The 22,223-nt window shown below is 38.6% G+C and overlaps 1 protein-coding gene across 1 annotated transcript in view; it reads left to right on the top strand.

The window, feature by feature from the left end:
• The window catches only part of LOC149016872 (Insulinase (Peptidase family M16) family protein), a 92,931-nt gene that overhangs the window by 4,584 nt on the left and 66,124 nt on the right, over window positions 1-22,223 (top strand). The window contains exons 3-8 of the mRNA XM_089151122.1: window positions 16-257; window positions 15,061-15,259; window positions 17,689-17,736; window positions 19,276-19,383; window positions 19,512-19,700; window positions 19,853-20,140. Coding sequence (XP_089007248.1) covers window positions 16-257; window positions 15,061-15,259; window positions 17,689-17,736; window positions 19,276-19,383; window positions 19,512-19,700; window positions 19,853-20,140 — 1,074 coding nt within the window. The remainder of the gene's footprint in view (window positions 1-15; window positions 258-15,060; window positions 15,260-17,688; window positions 17,737-19,275; window positions 19,384-19,511; window positions 19,701-19,852; window positions 20,141-22,223) is intronic.

Here is a 22,223-nt window from a genome sequence, read left to right as displayed (position 1 = left end):
GTGTATTATGCCCAGGTGAAAACTTCTCATGTTCCATTTGCAGCCATAGGTCCTGATGAACCACATGTAGCAAGTACAACATGGTCCGATGTTGTACTCGAGAAACAAAGTCAGAATTTCTTGGACCCCGAAATGGAAAAAGCAGAGTTGGAAGGATTTTTATGTTCGAAATTGCCAAGTCACCCAAAATTGTACCGTGGAAAACTAAAAAATGGAATGCGGTATCTTATTCTGCCAAATAAAGTTCCAGCAAACAGGTATGTATGTTTCTTTGTAGGGATAGTTCTTCTTATTCTTCTTTTTTTTGGTGTTGTCTTTAACATGGATTCTCTGTGTTGATATTACAATTGTCTTGCAGGTACAGCCTATAATTGTTGCCCTATATTATTTGGAGATCGATTTAATTTATTGTGTTATCTTTTCTGAAGTTTCGATTGGTAAACTGCTGGTTTTAGTTTGGGTTTTCTTGCTAATCCATGAGTCAACAGTTTACAAATTTTTTGATTGTTAAATTACTACTGTAAATGATTTTGCTTGCTTGTTTGTTTGTTGATTGGTTAGTAAATGATTCTTTTTCTTTTAATCTGTGGCTTTATAGAAAAATGTTGTCTGGCCAGGGTTATTTTGAAAGAAAGGTCTTACTGTTATTCACATGGTTGGTTGTTGCAATTTCAAGTTATGTCATTCTTTTTCGGTGACCAAGGGAATTAAGTGTTGATGCGGATGGCACATGAGATCCTTAAAAATTTTTGGTCCAGGAGCAGTAGAATTCTTCCTTTAGTAAAGCATGGAGTTGGGTAGACTAGTCTTTTTCTGGGTTTACCTTTTGTGATTTGATCAGAAAGCTGGCTTTTTGTGCAACCATTGACCACCTTTTGGCGTAGTGAAATTTCAAGAAATAGACCAACCGGAGTCCTCTCTAATGGATTTGGGATTCCATTTTCTTTGAAATTAAGCATTGTAAATGAGATCCAAGACCACCTAATAAGGGCTTCAGGGGTTTACCACTACCCTACAGCCCTACCAGCAATCCAAGTAATTGTGTCAAAATATAGGGTATTTTAGTAGTTTTGCTATTTTGGGTTGAGTCCAAGGTAAAACATATCGGCGAAATTCACTGAATTTTGCCTTATTCGGTGAGTAGTGAAACGAAAGTGGAGGTGATATCGATTTATTGCATATAGCAATTTTCCGGCGAACTGACGAAATCTAAGGAAAATCGCCGATTCTTCACTAAAACCGCCAGAATCCATGGCCGATGCTGCCTGAAACACTTACCATGCACTTAACCCTCGATGCCTTTCAGTGAAATGAAGGCGAAGGTTTCCGAAGCCCTAACATCAACACCTAGATTTCTCTCCCTTTGATATGTGGTAATTTTCATCGATCTTCGAAGCTTGATCTCTGGAAATCTCAAAAGCGGCCCAAGCTTGCCTAAATCCTTGCCCTCAACAGTAGAATCGCAGAAAGGTTTTACCCAAAAAAAAAAAAAAGAATCGCATAAAGGGAAAAAGAAGAAGCCCCATCCCCTAAAACCCTAGACGTCGATCTGCAGACTTGCAGAAGAACTGAGGAAGACGAAGATTCATGAAAGACGAAACCACCAAATCCAAAAATAGTACCACATTAGGTTTGGGATTAAATTTAGTGATTTTGATTCCCCCAAGGTGGTTTTATGATTATATTTATTAATTTGATTCTCTCACTTGACACTTTGACAGTTGACGGATTAAAAACCATTTCCATCACCGAACTATCTAATGGAGAAGATCAGATGAGTTTTTGGTATTTCTCAAAAAGATGAATGGATGACTTTGAGTATAGGTTTTGCATTTGTAGCCACATGCGTGGCATTGATAAAATTGAAATTGTAAAAAAGAAAAAAGGTAAAAAATTACTTAACGTTAAAGTGACATGACTATTTAGACTATTAAATGTTATTTTATTATTTTTAATATTTTATACTGACAATATGATCGTTTGCAGGATATATCAATATTTTATATTTTAAAAACTGTAACTCACATTTACGTATATGACAGTATGTCTTATGAGGGTGACAGGACCACTCACTCCTAATAAATGAGGTACCCATATTCTCAATAGGAAGCACTGAAGCACCTTTATTACCCAGTGGTTTGCCAGGTAGCGAACTGGCGAACTCTGCCGAACTTCGTACCTTGGTTGTGTCCACTTAGGATCTAGTTGGATTGAGTATGTTTCTGGGACCCTAGATACATGTCTCTAGTTCTCTTTCTGATTTTGAGTCATTATTTGTTAAGTCATTAAAGGGTCCTTGTTAGAGTGGGACTTTTAGTTTGTGAAGTAGTCTACCAGTGTTATCCTACTCCTTGTAAGGGATCCACATCTACTCTTAGAATTCAAATTGTATTCCTCTAGAGTAAGTTATGAAGGTTCCTTGTGGGAGTTGAAGTCTTAGGAGTTTTAGTTTGATTTGAATTGCAAGCTAGTTTGATTTCTTTCTTAAAGTTGGGTCTTAGTCTAATTTCTTTCAGTTAGGCCATAAATAAGCCTTCGTACTTTGTAGACAGCAGATTGAATTGATGAATAAAATTTAGATCAAGTATGGGGGCAGGCTAGAAAGTCATGGGAACCTTTGTCTCTCTCATCCTTCATCCAAACCTAGAACACTTTTAGGATTAGCTTCCCTAATCCCCTATTGACTCTCAACCTTGACCCTAGCTTGAATGAAACCCTGGAAACCCTATTTCCTAACAAGCCCTAGATTTCAACACTCTAAACTATAAAGTTCAGTTCTGAAATTACATTTATGGCAAGGTTTCAATCATTAAAATCTAAAGCTGTAAACCCTAAAGCCTGGCTGAATCTACCCAAACCCTATCCTATCACTTGTAATCCCTAACTATGTCCAAAACTCATCCTCCAAAGTTAATTTCAACCATAGTGAAAAATTCAAGGGAAACTCAAGTTTTGACTAGGTGAAAATGGGAAACTTAGGTGGAAACTTGGGAAATTTCGAGGAAACGAAGGATTTTTGTGTGCAAGTTTTGACAGGTTTTAGGGAGTGTTTTGGGGTGGGATTCTGCATCTAAGCTAATTAGAGTGTAAATAACACATTGACACATGCATTTTGCTAAAAAAAATCTATGTAGATATGTCATTCAAAGTACGTAACATTAATGTAGAGTTGACCGAGAGTACACAATAAACTTAACTATATTTAAGTACATAACATTTAATTTATGACTACTAACTTCTAAGTTCAATTCAAAACATCAAATAAACTCGAAACATCAAATTTCAAATACAATCTAACTAACAATAAAAATAAAATGGGAAGTACAACTCACTAACTTAGTGCCAAAAGGAGTGCCTCAGTGGATCCATCCCGTGACTTTAGTAGTATTGTGCCTGTGACATCCTCTCGTCTGACTAACGGACATAAAAATCCCATGACATGTGATGCCTATGGTTGTCAAGGTAATCGATGACTGCAGCTTCATAAGTTTATGCGTAAGATATCAAATCTGAGGGAATACACATTACGGATAGGGAAGTCTTGATTTAGCCCGGGGGGTAGGGGTTGAGGTTGCGCCAAAGATTTGCTCCACAAACGTTTGTGCCCCGAGTTAGAATCCATAAAAGTTGCACCCTGTGCACGTATACCGTCCTCTCGTTAGACGCTGGAGAATACCTCCTAGTCTGTTCCACTAGTCTATGTCTCCCATAATCCTGAGGAAACCCCTGACCGTAAGATGCATGACTGTAAGCCCCAGAAGAAGATGTGCAAGACTCACCATACCACTCTCGTACGAGTGGGGATCTGCTGTTGCCGGTATCCAGTATTTGGCCATGGAGCCTCTTGACTCATCTAGACTTATAGATCCCACAGAGCTTGCCGAGCTATTCACATCCATGGGATGGTAAGACCCTTACGATGAAGTGTCATCCTCATACCCATGTCTATGTTGCTTCCCTTTCCCCTTCTGGCTGTAGGTGGAAGTATGACCTTAAGATGCTGGTGGACCATGGTCGACATCCTAGGTAGCGTGGGTGAACTGAGTCTCCCCCGTGAACCTCAATGGCCCTCCTTGTCCCTGTCTCTCAACTGGGGTCACTTGCTGGCTCGATGGTGGTGATCTCTCCCATGGATTAGTTGAATCCTGATCAGCAGGCCCATCATCATCATCTGCCCACTATCATCCCCACTACTAAGTCCAACATCATTATCATTGTCATCGTCATCGTCATCGTCATCATCTTGTGCCTGACTAGCGGGTGGCTGAGTAACATCATCATCATTTGACCACACGAATACACAATATTATCCTCACTGACATTGGATGCATTGGGGTGTGGTATAAAGGGACGATTAGGCTCAGTGTGCACTCTCCTATCTGTGGCCAAGAACTCATCCACATTAGCTCCCATCTCTTTTGTAATTTGACTGCTGGGTCGACCTCCCGCCTCATCCAACAATGGCTCTTTGACCCACTCAAATAGGGGGTCCTCCTCTTCCTCATCATCAGTGGCAAAGATGTCAACTAACTCAATCTTGTCCCCATTACCTTGCTCCTGACCTAACTTAATGTGCTCCTCTCTCAACCTCATATTATAGTGAACTTATACAAGATCCTTTAGCCGCTTCAGCCCCAAACGGTTCCGCCTCTTAGAATGTATCAGATTGAATGTGCTCCAGTTACGCTCGCAGCCGGTGGCAGAAGACGCCTGGGAGAGCACTTTAACTACAATATTAATCAAGTACTCTGAGTCTAACCCGTAGTGCAGCCACCACTCGGCTGCAAGAAACATAACCAACCAAATTAATAATGGTAAAAATAAATTGTGTTAAAAACTCAAATCGAGTATCTAAGACTTGTACGAAGTGACTAACCAGGAGTGGTGGTCTCCTGAGCCTGAATAGCCACTGAGTGATCGAAGCTACCAATAGCATCTCTAAAAGCCTTTAACTACAATAGATAATTGCAACGCTATTATAAAAAACAAGTAGTTATCTTAAGTATTAGACTACTAGTAATCTCACAAGTCACAAGTCACAATCTTACCTCGTTATTAATTTATGCTTGTTTCGTAGGATTGTGATCCAACCTTTCCACTACTTGCTGGATTGCCTGGTTCAAATCTGTCCTCATCCAAAGTGCTCTACTGTAGTGGTACATGGGATTCAAATAATAGGCTATCAAACAAGCCAACAAATGAGATGGTAAGGAACTACATAACAACATAACAAGTATTACTATTTAGTAATAACTTGAAAAATTTAATAACTTTCAACTCACCAGCCAAATGCAATGGATGTTTCAATTGCCTTTCCCACCTCTCCTGGATGATATCAAGAAATTTCTGGTTGCCCTTAGGATATACTTTCCTAACCATCTCCTTCATCATCTCCATTGCAGCCTATATATGTGGTAAAGTTTGTTTCCTTTGTTGATCTACCAGCTTCAAGACTGTCACCATAGGGTCTAGAAGCTTCACAACTTTTAGATTTCCCTATAAGGTATCATTAGATATGGTAGCCTGTGTTGCTCTCCCTGCCGGTGAATGACCGAACCAGTCTTTAGATGCAAACATCGCACGTAGTTGGATTTTCTTCTTCTCAAAACTCTTCAAGGCAATCCAATTTGTAGCAAATCTTGTGACCCTAGGCCTCACGAAGTCACCACCACATATTCTCCTCAACATATCCAATGCATATCCATGGTTATATACTAATGTGGTCACATGTTGAGCCCACTGAACAACGTTCTTCACAAATTTGATTTGCCCCATGTCTTCCAGCATCAAATCAATACAATGTGCCACACAAGGAGTCTAGAAGAGCCTCTAGGTGGGATTCTCCATCAACTTCATCACAGCCTTCTTGAAATTGGAGCCATTATCAGTCACAATTTGGACCACGTGCTCGGCTCCAACCTCTTTCACCACACTCTTCAGCAACCCATATATGTATTTTGTATCCTTCTTGTAGTTGGATGCATCAACAAACTTGAGGAACACCGTCTTCCCATCACAATTCAACATAAAATTAATGATAAGACTGTTTAGTGGGACCAGTCCAACCATCACACATCACTGTCACCCTATGGTGCCTCTACATTGGCTGAAGACCATCAATGTAGGTCTTCAAGTATTCCTTATGCCGTGGGAGATATGCATTATATATCTCATATGGGGTTGGCCCAACCCCCCATGTCTAGCACCACTGATCTCATCCACCACTGCCTCATAATTAGGTCCCTGGGCAACATTTGCAGGAATATGGTGATATAATGCCCACTTAGAAAAGGCCATCCCCACCTTCTCCTTCACATTACCCCACATATGCTTTAATTTCTTTTGTTTTGTCTGTGGCCTCGCAAACAAGTCAGGATCAATGCGTAGTATCTACACATAGGGATTTATGGCAATGGGTCTAGAAATAGCAGATGTGGCACTGTGTCTTGGTGTAGCAGATGTGGCACTAGGTTGTGTGGCCTGTGGTAATGGAGCCGACTCTCTGACAATCTGGCTCCTCCTCATACTGGAGCTACCTCCGCTTGCCCTCTCAAAATCTGGATCTTTAGATGATCCTGCACCCATGGCCCTCTGTGTCCTCCTAATCTCATCGAGTCTATGAGACTCCCTACTCATCCTGAGTACTCTCTCCATCTCTGCCTCTAGGGATATGCATCATTTGGATCCACATTTTGCTCTCTCAACTCCTCTAAGCATGCTCTCTAGAACTCATCCCTGTTTGCTTTCTTCTGTGCCTTCTTCTCTTGCTCTCCTGTCTTATATTTTGCCATTGCCACTTTAACTTCATAAGGGACATTGGGGCATCCAACCACATTACGGTCCCCTCTCGCTAGATGGATCTTTAGTCGAATGGCCCCACCTGATCAAATATTTTTCAAACAATATTTACCCTCTGACTTCTTCCTGTCATTCTTCTGAAGCTTACCATGCTGCCAAGCTATGTTTAACATTGTGTTTCTGAGTCTCTAACTCAAATGTTTGTGACTGATACAATCATACATAATAATCACCGTCAAAATACAAACCTAGCACTTTAATTTTAGCCTAAAGACATTAAACACACATTACTTGTAAACTAAGGTATTCATAAACATTTTGGAATTTTTGTTCCTAATTAAAAAAATATTTTTTTAAATATTAATATTAAATACAAGAAAAATCAGAAAACATAGTAAAGCACTTCAAAAACCAGATTCAATCAATTACATATGTAAACTAAGGTATTCATAAGCATTTGGAAATTTTTTTCCTTTACGTCAAAAACCAGATTCAATCAATTACATATAAACTAAGGTATTCATAAACATTTTGAAAAATTTTTAATTAAAGAATTTTAATAATAATTATTAAATACAAGAAAAATCATAAAACATAGTAAAAGACTTTAAAAATCAGATCCAATCAGTTGCATATGTAAACTGAGGTATTCATAAACATTTTTAAAAATTTTTCCTAATTAAAAATAAATTTTTATAACTAAAATAAATTTTTATAATAATTATTTAATACAAGAAAAATCAGAAAACATAGTAGAACACTTAAAAAATCAGAATCCAATCAATTACATATGTAAATCTACTTATTAGAGACAACACATAATAATTTCAACTCAATCCAATATGCTTTGAGCATGAAGCAAATAAAAAAAATTGTAATTTTTTAGGTATTTTTTAGAATCAGAAAAATAAAAATTAGAACACTACAAAGATCAAATCCAACAACAACCACTTGTTAAATCTACTTGCTAGAGACCATGGAATTTTTTTTTTAAAAACATTCCAACACCATTTGACCATGAAAGAAAGGAAAAAATACAAATTGGGGAAACTTAGGTTATCTTGCAACAGAGCTTAAAAATAGTGAAATAATCAACCAAGAAGGGCCGAAATCAACAAAAGAGTGTTCAAAAGTGGTCGAAATGATTCAAAACCATGAAAAACAGCTATAAAATGGAGGGAAAATGGAGTCAAAACCCACTGCTACCGCCCTCTTTTTGCGATCGAAACTTTGGCTTTGTAGAGTTTCGATTGAAGAAGGTGATTTTTATAAAAGTGAACCGGCTGGTTCAGCTGGTTCGGTTCACTGTTTGTCCCAGGTTTCAACTCAATGTCGAAATTTTGACAAAAACTTTTTTCGGTCCCCTAGTTTTTTGTTTTGACTTTTCAAAAATGCGTCAAAATTTTGCATGTTTCAACCAAATTTTGTTCCATGATTTCAACCATTGAAGATAACTTGTTCTTAGGGAAGAGGTTCCTGGAAAGAGCTTAATTCTAGGGCCATACATAGACAACTAAAGTCTAGAATTTGGTCACATCATCATGGTTAATGATGCCCCTCCTACACCTGTACCCATCCACTGTCACCTTCTTTCTTTCTGGGCTGATGGTAAGTCCTCCCCGTCCTTTGTTTGACCATGATTTTCAGTTGCACTTCGCGAAGGCACTCAGAGTTGTATTCATTAACTAGTTTTTAACTTTGTTTCATATGTTAGCTTGTCCTTCTGATGTAACCACGATTCTTGGGTTCGGGGTTTTGTTATTCTTTCCCTAGAATTAGGGTTAGCCCAAAATCCTTTCCTTTGTGAATTTGCAAAGTAATTATCAAACTTGTGAATAGGAGATTTTAACAAACCTAGATGGGATGATTAAGTTGGGAAAATTAGGGTTTTTGGAAAGATTGGGGTTAACGGAAATCTAAATGGTTGCAGGAATTGAGATGGTAATGAGTTTAGGGTTTAACAAAGGGCTATGGGATGGGTTAAGGTTTTATTGAGAAGATATGGGAAGGGACTTGCAAGATCCTGGAGACATGTTAGGATTTAGTAATTTGATATGGGTTGTTTTTGAGATAGACAAATCCCTATGGGATGGGTTTGAGATGGCTAGAATCACCCTAGGTTGAAAAGAAAGGTGGGGTTAGGTTTGGGTTGTTATTGGTTGGTTCCAAGGTGTACGAATGATTCTTGGAAGGGTTTCTTGGGATCTTGGTGAGTTCTTGGGTTCTTTGTTGATCTCTCTCATTTCTTCTTTTTTCTTCTTTCTTTCTTCTTTCTTCTTTCTTTCTTCTTTCTTTCTTTCTTTCTTTCTTTCTTTCTTTCTTTCTGTTCTTTTCTTCTTTCTTTCTTTCTGTTTTCTTTTTAGCTGTGAAAATTCAGTACTTGCTGCAAGAAGAAGAAGGGAACAGAGAGGGGCCGATAGGGGAACGAGAAGGGGGAGGGTGAGGGTGCCACAGGGTATGGGTGAGGGTGGTGGAGTCCTTGGGTTGCCGTAGGGGTGGGGAGGAGTTCTTGGGTTGCTGCAGGGTTGGGGGAGGTTTTGGGAGGCTTGCACAAGAAAGAGGGAGGGTGGGGGTGGCTTTCAGGTGCTTGGGAGTAGGGTATGTCGCTGGACTTACTGGTTTAGGGCTGTGGAACTGTTATTTCTTGTTGAACTTCTGCAAGAACCTTTATGAAGCTTAAAGAAGATGATCTCAAGATCAGCTTGTGGCCCTTCCAAAAAGACCGTGATTCAATTCCCTCAAAATTTCAGATTCTTGTATTCAATTCAGCTTGTCTTACAATTGAGTAGGGTGGGCTCTATATTGCCTTAGAATTGAAGGGAAAGACTTAAGCTCTAACTAGGAAACAAAACTTGCTTTTTCTAGGGATTCTTTTATGGACTAGGATCCCCTTTGCACTCAAATGAGTAACCACCACAAATAAAAGAAAATAACTTGCATAAATAACAACTAATTATCCAAAAGGAATCATAATTTAAAATAGATTCCGATTGAGACTCCATTTCTAATTGGTACTTTCAATACTAACTGAGTTAAAGAAATAAAATTAGTTATGGACTAAAAAAAATAAAATGAAAGAAAAGTCCTTGTATTTTAATGAGTGTCAACTGTCACACCCCACCCAATGGTATTAGGCTAACTCAATTTCCAGCGGAGGTGATTCATAGTTATATGATCAAGGGTCATGATGTCATAATTAAAACAATGTATATAATATAATAATCATGAGCTAGGAATAAATTTCACGTATAATAAATAAAGAATGTGAATTGTCACAAGAAAGGAATGAAAGTGCGTGTCAATATTTAATTACATCCTTCAATCAAATTCAATTACTAAACTTCGTCCCAAAATATAATCTCGAATCCTGACAAAGAAAAGAAATCCTATGTCAGACTACACTCTATAAGAGCACTCCATGCTAGTACACGATCTGTTATGTGGCCCCTCACATCTCTTGACCATGTTTTGGGCATCCACGATTGTGGGTCCTAGGGTAGTCACCGTTCTCACACCCCAACCAAGGTTGGGTAGTTGGTCCGTCGTCATCATCACATCGAGACCATTGGTCTGAGATTGGCGCGTGTTAGGGAAATACCTAGCCATGCAAATGTCATCTACTTGTGAATCTACATATGGTCACGATACTTTTCCTTAAGCCATGTGCTCCTTTTGTTTGTGTATCCTTCTCAACATAGGAATGTTGACCCTGTCGGCTCTCAACCTTCTTTTGGCGCCCACAAGCCCAACCCATACCATTTGCAACCCTACTATGAATGTTACACTGGTAGTACCCTCTCCTCATGGCTCTTAACCATATTTTGGACATTCACCAATCATACCACCATCACAGGTCACTCGTCTTCAATGCCCTTGCCGAAAGGGTAGCAACATGTGAAAGGGTCCCTAACCATGCATCTAGACAATTATATATATATATATATATATATATATATATACAACAACATTTACTTGATATGCAAGAGGTGCCAAGGGCAATGGCCTAAACCACAACCTATAAATATGGGCATTTTGTCAACTTCTAGCCCAACATGCTTTCAATCATATAATAATAAAGAATTAAATAAACAACATAATACTCATACTCCCATGATGCACCCAATGCATACATGTCCTAAACAACATATACGGACATGGTAGCACATCATAGGCTAGTAATGGAAAGCATGTGAATTGTTTCCTCACTTGAATGAGCATCCAAAACCCTCATAAGTTATCCAAACTTCACAATCAAAGACTCTCGCAACTCACTGGAACTCCTGGAGTCATGTTGGTATAGTTAGAATTAGAAACACCAAACCACCAGGTGGTGGTTAGGTCCGGTTGACCGCTCCTAGTTGACCGCCCAAGTTCATAAATAGAAGCTTAGATATAAAATTCACACCTTTGATCCACAAACCTCCGAGGGTTCTAGGCTATTCTTAGTTGTGGATTTCGGCTCTGATGCTGTTTAAACACTTCCAAACAACAACCAATGACAAGAACTAGATCTAAAGATCTAATCAATCTAGAAGAAGATGATCCTATTTTGGAAAGTTTTGGAATTGGGAAAGATTTAGATCTCATCCCTCATGCTAGATTTGATTAGAGTTGATGGAAAACAAAGGTTTTCCAATCAAATCTAACTCCCCATCATAGATTCATTACATGAATCTCCTCAAAATTAAGGAAGAAGAGAAAAGTATTGAAGAGATTAATATTCTTACCTTCAAGATAGAAGATCACGTGAAGATCCAAGCTTTCTGTCGCAATCACGCTTCTTTTCTCTTCCTTTGACTCGCTCTAGAACCCTTGTTTGTCTAACAATAGAAAAATCCCGAAACCCGGGTTTTAAAGCCATTAAATATAGGTTAAAACCCTTAAAAACCCTGAATTTTCTAGTACTATCCTGACCAACCCGGTACCTATGGCGGCAAGTTGCCAATTGACCCCTATCACTGACTTGCAACTGAAGGCTTAGTTGGCCTGGGATGGTTCTAGACTTGAGTACAAGCTCCTTTTTTTTTCTTTTTTCTTCTTCTTCTAATATTGGGGTGGGGGGAGGGGGCAAGTGCTCATACTCGAACTTGGTCATCCAACTTCAACTCCTGAATGCTGGTAATCCACCTTCCCAATCTGTCTAGGTCTGGTTCCAATCTTCTTTCTGATTCCAACACGGTGGTTGAACCTTGATCTCCCCCATCCAAATCCATGCATTCAGATGCTAATCCAATGGTTTCTAAATGGATGGCCTATAACTTCCTTCTATTTGACCTATGGGTCCTCGAGCCTGCAGTTAGGGTTTGGTTAGGGTCTCAGGGGATATTACATTAATAATCAAAAGAAGTGGGAAAATGCCAAAGTACCCCTAGCAGGGTTCGGCCAGCCCACTAGGTGTACCACTTTGGTTTGTCTAGGGTCCAATTGACTGTGTCAGCTAGTGGAAGATTTCCTACTTACATCACCTCCACATTTTGTGCTTGCTTATCTACCATTGAGAATAACCCTCCTTTTAAGATTGTTGCAGAAGCCTTGGTTTGTGTAGAGTGGACATTTGCTATAACTGAAGATTTAACTGTTCCGGCTTTCCGATTTACATCACCTCCACATTTCGTGCTTGTTTATCTACCATTGAGAATAATCCTCTTTTTAAGACTGTTGCAGAAGCCTTTGCTTGTGGTAGAGTGGCATTTGCTATGATTGAGGAGCTGTCTGCTCTGCATGACAACCATACTTGGGATTTGGTGCCGTCTGGTAAGAAGGTCATTGGGGGTCAATGGATGTTTGCTGTTAAGATTAATCCAGATGGCTGTCATGCTTGTTTGAAGGCCCGACTTGTAGCAAAGGGTTATGCCCAGTTGTTTGTTGTCCCTTGTGGCAAAACTTACATCTCTCTGCATATTGATTTCTTTGTCTGATATGTCCCATTTGTCTTTTATCAGCTTGATGCGAAAAAAACCTTCCTAAATGTTCAGTTACATGAGGATGTTTGTATGGAGCAACTCCTGGGGTTGTTGCTCAGTGGGAGAGTTTTATGGTCTGTCGTATTGGTTGAAGCAATCGCCTTTGACGTGATTTGGAGTTTCACTTCTGTAGTGCTTGAGTTTGGGCTACTTGTTATGATAGTGACCATTCAGTCATTTTTTGCCGATTTGGTGTTGAAAACTTGTTTCTTGTTGTTTATGTTTTTGGCATTATTACTATTGTAGATGATTCTATAAGGATTGACAATTGAAGGTATATTTGTGACAGCAGTTCCAGGCTAAAGACTTGGGAAGACTACAATACTTTTGGGTATAGTAGTTGCTCAATTTAAGAAAAGAATCTTTTTGTGAGAATGCAAGTCTGTGATTGACTTGTTTAAGAGATTAGGAGGCTTTGTTCAAAAGCTTCATATACTCCTATGGATCTAAAGGCGAAGCTTATGCTAGAAGATGGAATGTTCTTGATGATCCAAGGAGACACTTAAGGCTTGTTGGAAACTAATTTATTTTATCGTGTCTCAGCCTAATATTGGTTTTCTATTTAGTGTGGTGAGTTGTTTTTTTCTGCTCCTCGGACATCTTATTGGGATGCTGTTTTATGAGTAGTGAGGTATATCTTTAGAAGCATCTCATTGGCTTTGGTTATGATTCGATGACAGAATGTGTTGGTAATCAGGCTGCTATTTGCATGTCAACTAATCTTGTGTCCCCTGAACGAACAGAACACGTTGAAGTTTACTGCCAATTTGTGCATGATAAACTGTTGCAAGGTTTAATTTCTCCAGAAGATGTTCGTATAGGAGGGCACACTGGCTGATTTGTTCACAAAATCTTGGGCTGCGAGGGTTGATTATATGTGTAACGTTCTGAACATGTTTAACCTATATGCTCCAGCTTGAGGGGGAGTATTGTCAAGGAAGAGAAGTTTGGAAAGAGAGGTTGACGTTAACTAGAGACCTACTTTTCTTATTTGACTTTTATTCTGTCTTTTGATGTTTTTTGGTTAGGACTGTAATCATACTGCAGTCTATAAATATGAGACTGGTTGTTCAAGGCTTGCAGTTCCTGTATGGCATCCTAGTCGACACTTCTTTTTCTCTCTCTTGCCTCTTCTCTGATTTACAGAATCAGTGAACTAGGTCTTCTTGCATGCAAGACAGTTCTTGCCTCTTTCATCCTTAATGGTGGTAATAGCAGGTGACAGTGTTCAGGAGTCAGGACATGGTTATGGCGGAAATATTAAATATAATAATTTTAAAACAGAAAATTGTTTTTCTCATTAAACATATACACTTTGATACCTAGAGGAGCAGGGTTGATGCACTAGAACTTGTTATTATTGTCAGGGATCCCATATGGTGGATCCCATTGAGAAATTTGTTTTTCTTTTTAAACTTAAACATTTCAATTCCTAGAGATGCATGTTGGGCAGTTAAGAAGCAGTTACATAGCTAAAAAGGCTTGATGCACTAGAGTTCGTGTTGATGTTGTATACTTGTATGACCCCTTCTCACTCTCCCTCTCTACCTTTTTTCTTCTATGGTTTCTTTTATTTTTTTATATTGTTAGGGCCCCAGGATCAGGCCACATGGAGGAGAGAGAGAAAATTACTATCAGCTGGGGGTTATTAATAGGAGAGCAGGTGTGAGGAAAGGGATAGAGAAGATTTTATGTGTGTACTTGTGCAGCCTATTGGCTGAGAGGCAGCAGTGTGCTGTGGGGGTGGCTGGCACCATTGTAACCTGGTTTGTTTTTCATTTCAATAGAAGGGGGGAAAGATGCAAGAAGGGATAACGGATGTTTCATGTGAAGTTTGGGCGGCCTTTGGCTGAGGGAACCATGTGGTGTAGGGGGTGACTGGCACAATCAACCCGGTCTATCTTTAGTTTCTTGCTGTAATTCTTATTCAAAGTAATTCAAATATTAGTCCAGTAATTGAAACCTGTTAGTATTTCTGCTGTTTGATAGACGGGATCCTAACAATATTGTTCTATTATCTGTTCTGGGATCCATCTACCAGATTCCATCAAATTGGGTAAGGTTAACATTGTTGTTGTTAAACATGATTTAACTGAGCTCATTTAAAATTATTGGGCTCTGAATGGAATAATGTTCTAGTGACTTGTGTGGTGAACGTTGAAGAGGAAGTAAGGCACCTATATGAATATGATCAAAGCAATAGTCCCCTGCAGTTTGATGTATGCCATATGTCGATATAGTTATGTCTTTTCCTTGGGTCAATATCCTCAACGTGTTATCTTATGATTTTGAATTTCAGGTTTGAGGCCCACATAGAAGTTCACGTGGGTTCTATTGATGAGGAAGATGATGAGCAAGGAATCTCACACATGATTGAACATGTTGCATTTCTTGGAAGCAAGAAGCGTGAAAAACTTCTTGGAACTGGAGCACGCTCTAATGCTTATACAGATTTCCATCATACTGTGTTTCACATCCATTCTCCCACTACTACAAAGGTTTGCTGCATTCCATGTTTTATTTATGGTGTTCTAACTTCATAGCTTAGGCCTTGTATTGAGTATAACCTTGAATAGAGATGATTAAAGGGGCAGTCTAGCTTGGATAAGTCTGAGAGATGATGTACTGATTGCATAGTTTTCTGACAGTCTATTTTGATTGGCATGCCTCAAAGGGCCTCTATATCAGGTGGATAAATATTCAGACTCTAAAGCTAGATAGTAGATATTATGACCAAGAATTTGGGAAACGAGATGTAGAAACGCGAAAGTTCTAATATTTTTATAGTTAATACTTCAAGAAAGCTATAGACTTAAGGAGAAATAAAGTGTTATCTTGAATAATAGAAGCTCACCAATAATTGAGGGGAAGTTTGGTTTTGATTTGGGTATCAGATTCATGCAATTGAGGCTTATTTTGATACAGCAAGAAATGTAAGGAAATACTTATGGCATTCGGATTACCAACTAAACAATTCTACATTCAAGCATTTCAAACAAATAAACAAAACAAGTTTATTGGTCATGATTGTTCATCAGAGTTTGTGTTTGAAACCCTGGCTAAGGCTGTTATCCCAGAGGTTTTGTTACTTAGGGACAAAAGCCCTTTCATACCCAACTGCCACTGACCATGACCAAAGGGTAAGGGGGTAATATTTCTGCACACAGAATCTATGTACAACCATGGCATTTCATAGGACCTGCATGTGATCAATGAATTCCATCAAATCATTGATAGTTCACAAACAATCTGGATGGATCTTGGCAACACATGCTTGATTTTTCTACGGGAATTGCTTTCCACCTTGGATCCAGGCACCCATTGGTAGCAGTTTCAGCGAACATTCAAAATCTGTGTCAACTGATCCAACGGACCTATTTGCATGAAGGGTTTTACCAGTAGTTTGACACAATGGCAAGGCCTGCTTGAATGGGGTTAATCAGCAGCATCATTAACTCATCAATTGGTGGTATGAAGATGAATAACAGCAAGTTTGATTTGATTTTCCTCTGCATTCTTAACCTTTCATTTTTTGCTGAGAGGCTGTTTCGGACCTTCGGTGCCTAAATGACCTCAGGCTGTGCCAATGCCCACCCCATAAAGAAAATAAGATCGTCATCCTCATAGGAAGTCTTCCCTTGATCTGGTTTTGAGCCCAACAAGGTTGTGTAAAAAATGAAATCACACAATGAGCAAGTAAGAGCAGTGATAGTATTCACATGATTAGTGTTCTGGCCTATATCTTTTCATGTTTTACCCTAAATTTGAATGACAACAAACAGATGAAATGCTTAGGATATATGAGAAATACATTTTTGAGTAAAATGGTATACATATAATATGGATTAAAAGGATAATATTTTTTGACATGTACTGATGCCAGATTTTTATAGGCATCTGTGTCTGTAGCTTAAAGATGACGTATTGGTTTACATCATTTGATGCAAGAATAATACATCAACCTTGGTTTTATCAACTAAAAATCCAAAAAGGTTTTCTGCTGGATTTTTAGTTTGTTGAGAAATTGCATTTGAGGATGGTTCATTCTTGTTATTCATTAGTAGCCCCTCCTTCCTAAGTTCAGTTCAAATTTTCCTCCTGTCCTACTCTATGATTCAGAGAAGCCCTCATTCTTCAAAATTGGTTTATTTAACCTCATTCTTTTCTGAAATACCAATTTTGCCCCCTTAGTTTGCTTGGAGTGACCTGTGTCTGGGTTTGCATCAGATTCTCTTACTGCCTCCCTCTTTCTTTTTCTTCTTCTTGGCTGTTCAGAGTTTTCATCTTGTACGACTCTAGGTCTATGGATCAGCATATCACTACCTTTTTCTGCTGGCCCTTTACTGCCTTTATTATAGAATAATGAAAAACATATGGAATCGTTTTCATTTTAAGTGAGGTAGAAATGTTTGGTCTTTGGAATATCTGAATGGAAATTTTTAACAGTAGATTTCCTTTCGACAAGTGCATCACCCCCAGACCAAAAAAAAGGAACAAAAAGAAAAAAAAAAAGGAAAATAAAAGGGAAAAAAGGTGGTTTCTGGATAATTGATCCCCATCCATTTTTGTAAAATACAACAGAGCTGTATCATTCCATTATTTGATTATTAATGTGTAGAACAACATATAATGAAGATTAGCTCCTACGCAATTACTAAATTTGAAATGGCGACATGTTTCTTGATGCATGTGTGGTTTGTTTTATGATTTGAAGAATGGTTGATTGATGGATATATTCTAGTTTACTTGCAAATATGTTATACACTGACCCAAAATTTTAGTGTCTGCATATTATATTGGTTAAAGCATTATTAATTCATACATCCTCCCCATGGAGGTTTGGGAATTTTGCTTTAGTTTATTAGTTACTTGCCACTTAATTTGCATGGTTTGTAATAATCTTGTAATGTTCTTGATGCTTTATCAGGACTCTGATGTGGATCTACTTCCATTGGTACTAGATGCCTTGAACGAGGTACACAAATAATGGATGTCCCTCTAAGGACTTTTGTACACTATTGTTGGTCTCTGTGTGTAGTTCTGTCCATGCATTTGAGGCTTGCTTCCAACGGCTGCATAATTTAAAACACTAATTTATTCTCTCTCTCTCTCTCTCTCTCTCTCTCCGGTTTAAAGAAGCATTGTGTATGGTTTTTTTTCTCTTTCTCTTTATAGATCTTGATCTCAATGCCCAACTCTCTCCCTAAAAAAATTGAGTTGCGGTGCGATCTCGCAAAGTTGGGTAATTTTATTTTTTAAATCCAAGCTAGATTCAAGTGGAAGCATAATTTACAATAAAGTTCTAAGATATACTAAGATCTTGCGGTGATTTGACCGAGATATTTTCTTTCGTTAAAAGCTAGATTGAAGTGGAAAAATAAAATTACAATAAAATTCTGCGATATATTGGGATCTTGCTGAGATTTGACCGATATATGTGAAAGTGTTGCTTAGGCAACTCTTAGGCGATTCGTTGGCACTTAGTTGTTTTATGGGCACTAAGGTGATGGTCCTCCTTCTGTGCATGGAAAAAAAAAATCCTTGCCTTATTCTCTAGGCAACGCCAAGCTAATGCCTTGACTGCCACATTGAGGCGTCCTTATGGGCTGAGTGGTTGCTTTTTTGACATTTTGTACTTACATTTCATTTTTTTTTGGATTTCTTTTTAAATGGTAATATATTACTTTATGAAACTTTATTATTGGTTGCTTACTTCTTTACCACCTTACGAGGAGCATGGGATCATTTTGGGATTAAAGGATTGTCAAAAGGAAAAAACCCTAATCGCGAAAGAGACCAAATTGAGTAGGACCTATTAGAACTTAGATTAGAAGGAAAAGGAAAAAAAGAAGAAACTCCATTCCAGACACATCATCACAATCATTAGTTTGACATCAAGAGGTAAGTATATTTTCTACTTTCATTTTCATATTTATGCAAATCATAGTTGGATGTTATTATTGCTATGTTGCCGTTGTATTATGATAGGATATACTCATGTTTCTTTAATTTTTATTTTTAGACGATAATCTTGCATTATTATGACTTGAATATTTGTTTAGCTTATAAATAGGATTATATAAATTTTATGCTATTTGTGCCACATAAAATGGTTGTATCAAAAGTATGTGCAGCAAAACGCTTTGTTTGTATCTTACAGCCCGCCGAATTGTCTTGGTGCTTAGAAGGCCCCCAAATGCCTTAGTTTGCATTGCCGCCTTGATAACACTATGTATCCTATATGTGACCAGGGGAACCGAGATATTATCAAGATATCTATGATTTAGATGTCTGAGATCTCAGTTGAGTTTTGTTATTTTTTTCCTCGGCACTTGTTTCATCTCGTCTCACTTTGGTGAAAAAGCAAGATATGTCGGGAGATCTTAGACCAGTATTCATATTTTTGAATTGTCGTATTTCTTCCCTGGGATGCATCTAAAATTGTCTGTTTCATGGAAACTGCTGAATGAAGATGTTATGCATTATGTTTCATATCTTTCTCATGCATATACAGATAGCTTTTCATCCCAAGTTCCTTCCTTCTCGGGTAGAGAAAGAGAGACGAGCAATCCTATCAGAGCTGCAGATGATGAACACAATAGAGTACCGTGTTGATTGTCAGGCAAGTAGTATAATCTTATCAGTCTCTGGTTACTTGGGCAAGAATATATGCATAAGATGAACTTTGGAGTTAAATTGTATATAGTTCATATGCTTTTTACTTTCTTACTTTGTTTTCGTTAACTGCAGTTGCTACAGCATTTACACTCGGAGAACAAGCTAAGCAAAAGATTTCCAATTGGGTTAGAGGATCAGATTAAGAAGTGGGATTCAGATAAAATTAGGAAATTTCATGAGCGTTGGTACTATCCAGAAAATGCTACTTTATACATAGTTGGGGACATCAATGACATTTCAAAGACAGTTAATCAAATCGAAGTACGGCTTGAATCTGTTGAATATGATGTCATGGCTTCCTGCTTTATTTGATGATTAGGCTCTGCATGATTCTGAAAGTGGTGTTATGCCTTTTTTAATATTATAATGCATGTCTCCATTTGGAATTTTGCTCACGCTCGCCGTTCTAGCAGGCAGTGTTTGGGCGTACAGCTGTTGAAAATGAGACAGCTCCGGCACCAAGCCCTAGTACATTTGGTGCGATGGCAAGTTTCCTAGTTCCAAAGCTTCCCATTGGGTTGGCTGGAAGTTTGTCAAATGAAAGGACTTCTCTGACTGTGGATCCAAAAAAGGAAAGGCATGCGATTCGTCCATCTGTAAAGCATAAGTGGTCTATACCAGGAAGCGGTGAGGATGATAAGACCCCACAGATTTTTCAGCACGAATTGCTTCAGAATTTCTCGATCAATTTGTTCTGCAAGGTATGGAGTTGATAGGGTATTGTATTTAATGAATTCTCCATCACTTTGTTTTTCGAATATAGTATCGTTTGAGTGTAGAAGTTTTTCAAGTTAGCATTTGGGTTCTTGAATTTTTTTTTTTGGGGGAGGGGGGGGGAATCTCTGAAGCACATAATTCCTGGATATGTTTTTAATGGGAAATTACTCCTGGACCAGAGAGAACCACTGGGACTTTGATTGCAGACAACTTAGCTTACTAAAGGAACATAATGAAGTATCTTCTTTTTCTTTTTCTTTTTATTTTTTACTTTGCTGCTTTCTGTCACATATCAATGAAGAGCTTGATGGCTTTATGAGCTACAGAAGCAAAATTGAGTTGTTGGGGCAGCAGCAGAACTGAATTGATGGAGCAGCAATAGCAGCCTTTTATTAATGAAGTGAGGCAACAACAGCTTTGGGTGCACTTAGTTGCAGTAATTAGACAGCAGCAGCATTTTACGTTTGAGAGGTTAAAATGCTGTGGTTATGGTTTCAGATTCGAAATTGCAATTAGGGTTAGTATTGAGGAATCCGGGGTAGTTGGAGGGTTTCTAGGGTTTGGTTAGGCTGGGACTTATGATGTAGTTGTTATTTTATATTTTCAGCTTTGATACTAAAGGTTTAGGGTTTCAAATAAGTTTCCTACTTGGAGTGGGACTCTTAAGGAAGTTAACTAGGGTTAGGATTTGGTAGGGGAAGTAGACTAGGTGTAGGATTTGGTCTGGGAATGTGGTTGAGCTGCTGTGGTTGCTTGAGTTAGGTTGCTGCTGAAGCTTGAAGAAGGATTGGAACTTGAAGCAATTTTCAAAATTAGATCACTCACAGCCGTGGGATTCCTCCTAGGTACCCACGGGCCATGACTGACTCTTCCTTGAAACTCAAATTTTTTTATTCAGTAACTAAAGACTGATTTGTTACCACCCAGAGTGGTTTATTTATAGCCTACATGCAAGAAAACAGGACTCAACTTCCTTCAAGTAGATAGGCTTGGACTCTAACTTGCAACCCAATTCAAAATAAGACTCTTACTACTCTGGCTCATACAAGTTACCTTCATAACTAACTCTAGAGAGTTCCAATTTGTATTCTAAGAGTGGGTGCTGTTTCCTTGCCAGAACTGGGACATCCCTAATGGACTCCTTTGCAAACTAGGAATTCAACACTGACAAGGACTCTTCAGTGACTTGCAATAATGATTCAATTGCAAAAATAAAAGTAGATCTCCACTAGCATGCTGGACCCGCCTAGACCCTAAGTGGACTCAATCCAAATTGGCATAATTACCAACATCCCCCTATACTTGGACAAAATTAATGGGGGTTGCTGGTAGGGCCGGAGGGTGCTGTTAAACCTGGTTTACATCATTAAGGGAAACAATAAAGAACGCAGAAGATTGAAAAATGGGGATGCAGGTTTTGGTTCTCTCAGCCTTTCATCCTCTCAGCAGATGCAGATCCAGCACCAATTTGAGTGTATTTCAAGAAAATAAGCCTAGGGTTGGGTAACATAAGTGATGGGCCCTCGATTCTTTAGTTTTAAGGTGAAATGAACCTCTTTTAGGTAGTGGTTAGGTGGGACTTTTACTCATATCAAGCAATGGCGGAGGTATAGGGTGTATGTGGTTCCAATTTCGGAGGATTCTTTGATGATTGGGTTGCACTATGTCTTAGTTAGGATCCAATAACCTGGATTAATCAGTGGGTTAATATTGGTGATTGTATTACCTAATACCTATACATGAAGGTGACCCGATGGTTGTTTTAGGCTGTGCTGAGAATTCACAAATTCCTTAATTTTGTTCTGCTGGAGCCTTCTGTTGTTAAGTTGTTCTTAAATTGAAAGCAGTTTGTAGGGATGAATGAAGACTGAATCCATGGTCAATCCTGGAGTTGACACTTTAACTGTCTAACACCACTCTCCTCTTGGACTTTAAGCACCAAGGAAAGCAGTCCTTGAACTCTTAAGTACCATGCACAATCAGATACCAAGCCGTTAGAGGCATAGCTGCTCAGTGATCTGGACACAGTATTAGAATACATATGCTTATAGAGGAGTAAGCGGGAAC

The sequence above is a fragment of the Hakea prostrata genome, chromosome 4 (assembly GCF_041222555.1).
Source record: "Hakea prostrata isolate BN-2017 chromosome 4, UWA_Hpros_2, whole genome shotgun sequence".
Lineage (NCBI taxonomy): Eukaryota > Viridiplantae > Streptophyta > Magnoliopsida > Proteales > Proteaceae > Hakea > Hakea prostrata.
The sequence above is the reverse complement of the archived record's forward strand: the minus strand, read 5'-3'. Positions and strand labels throughout refer to the sequence as shown.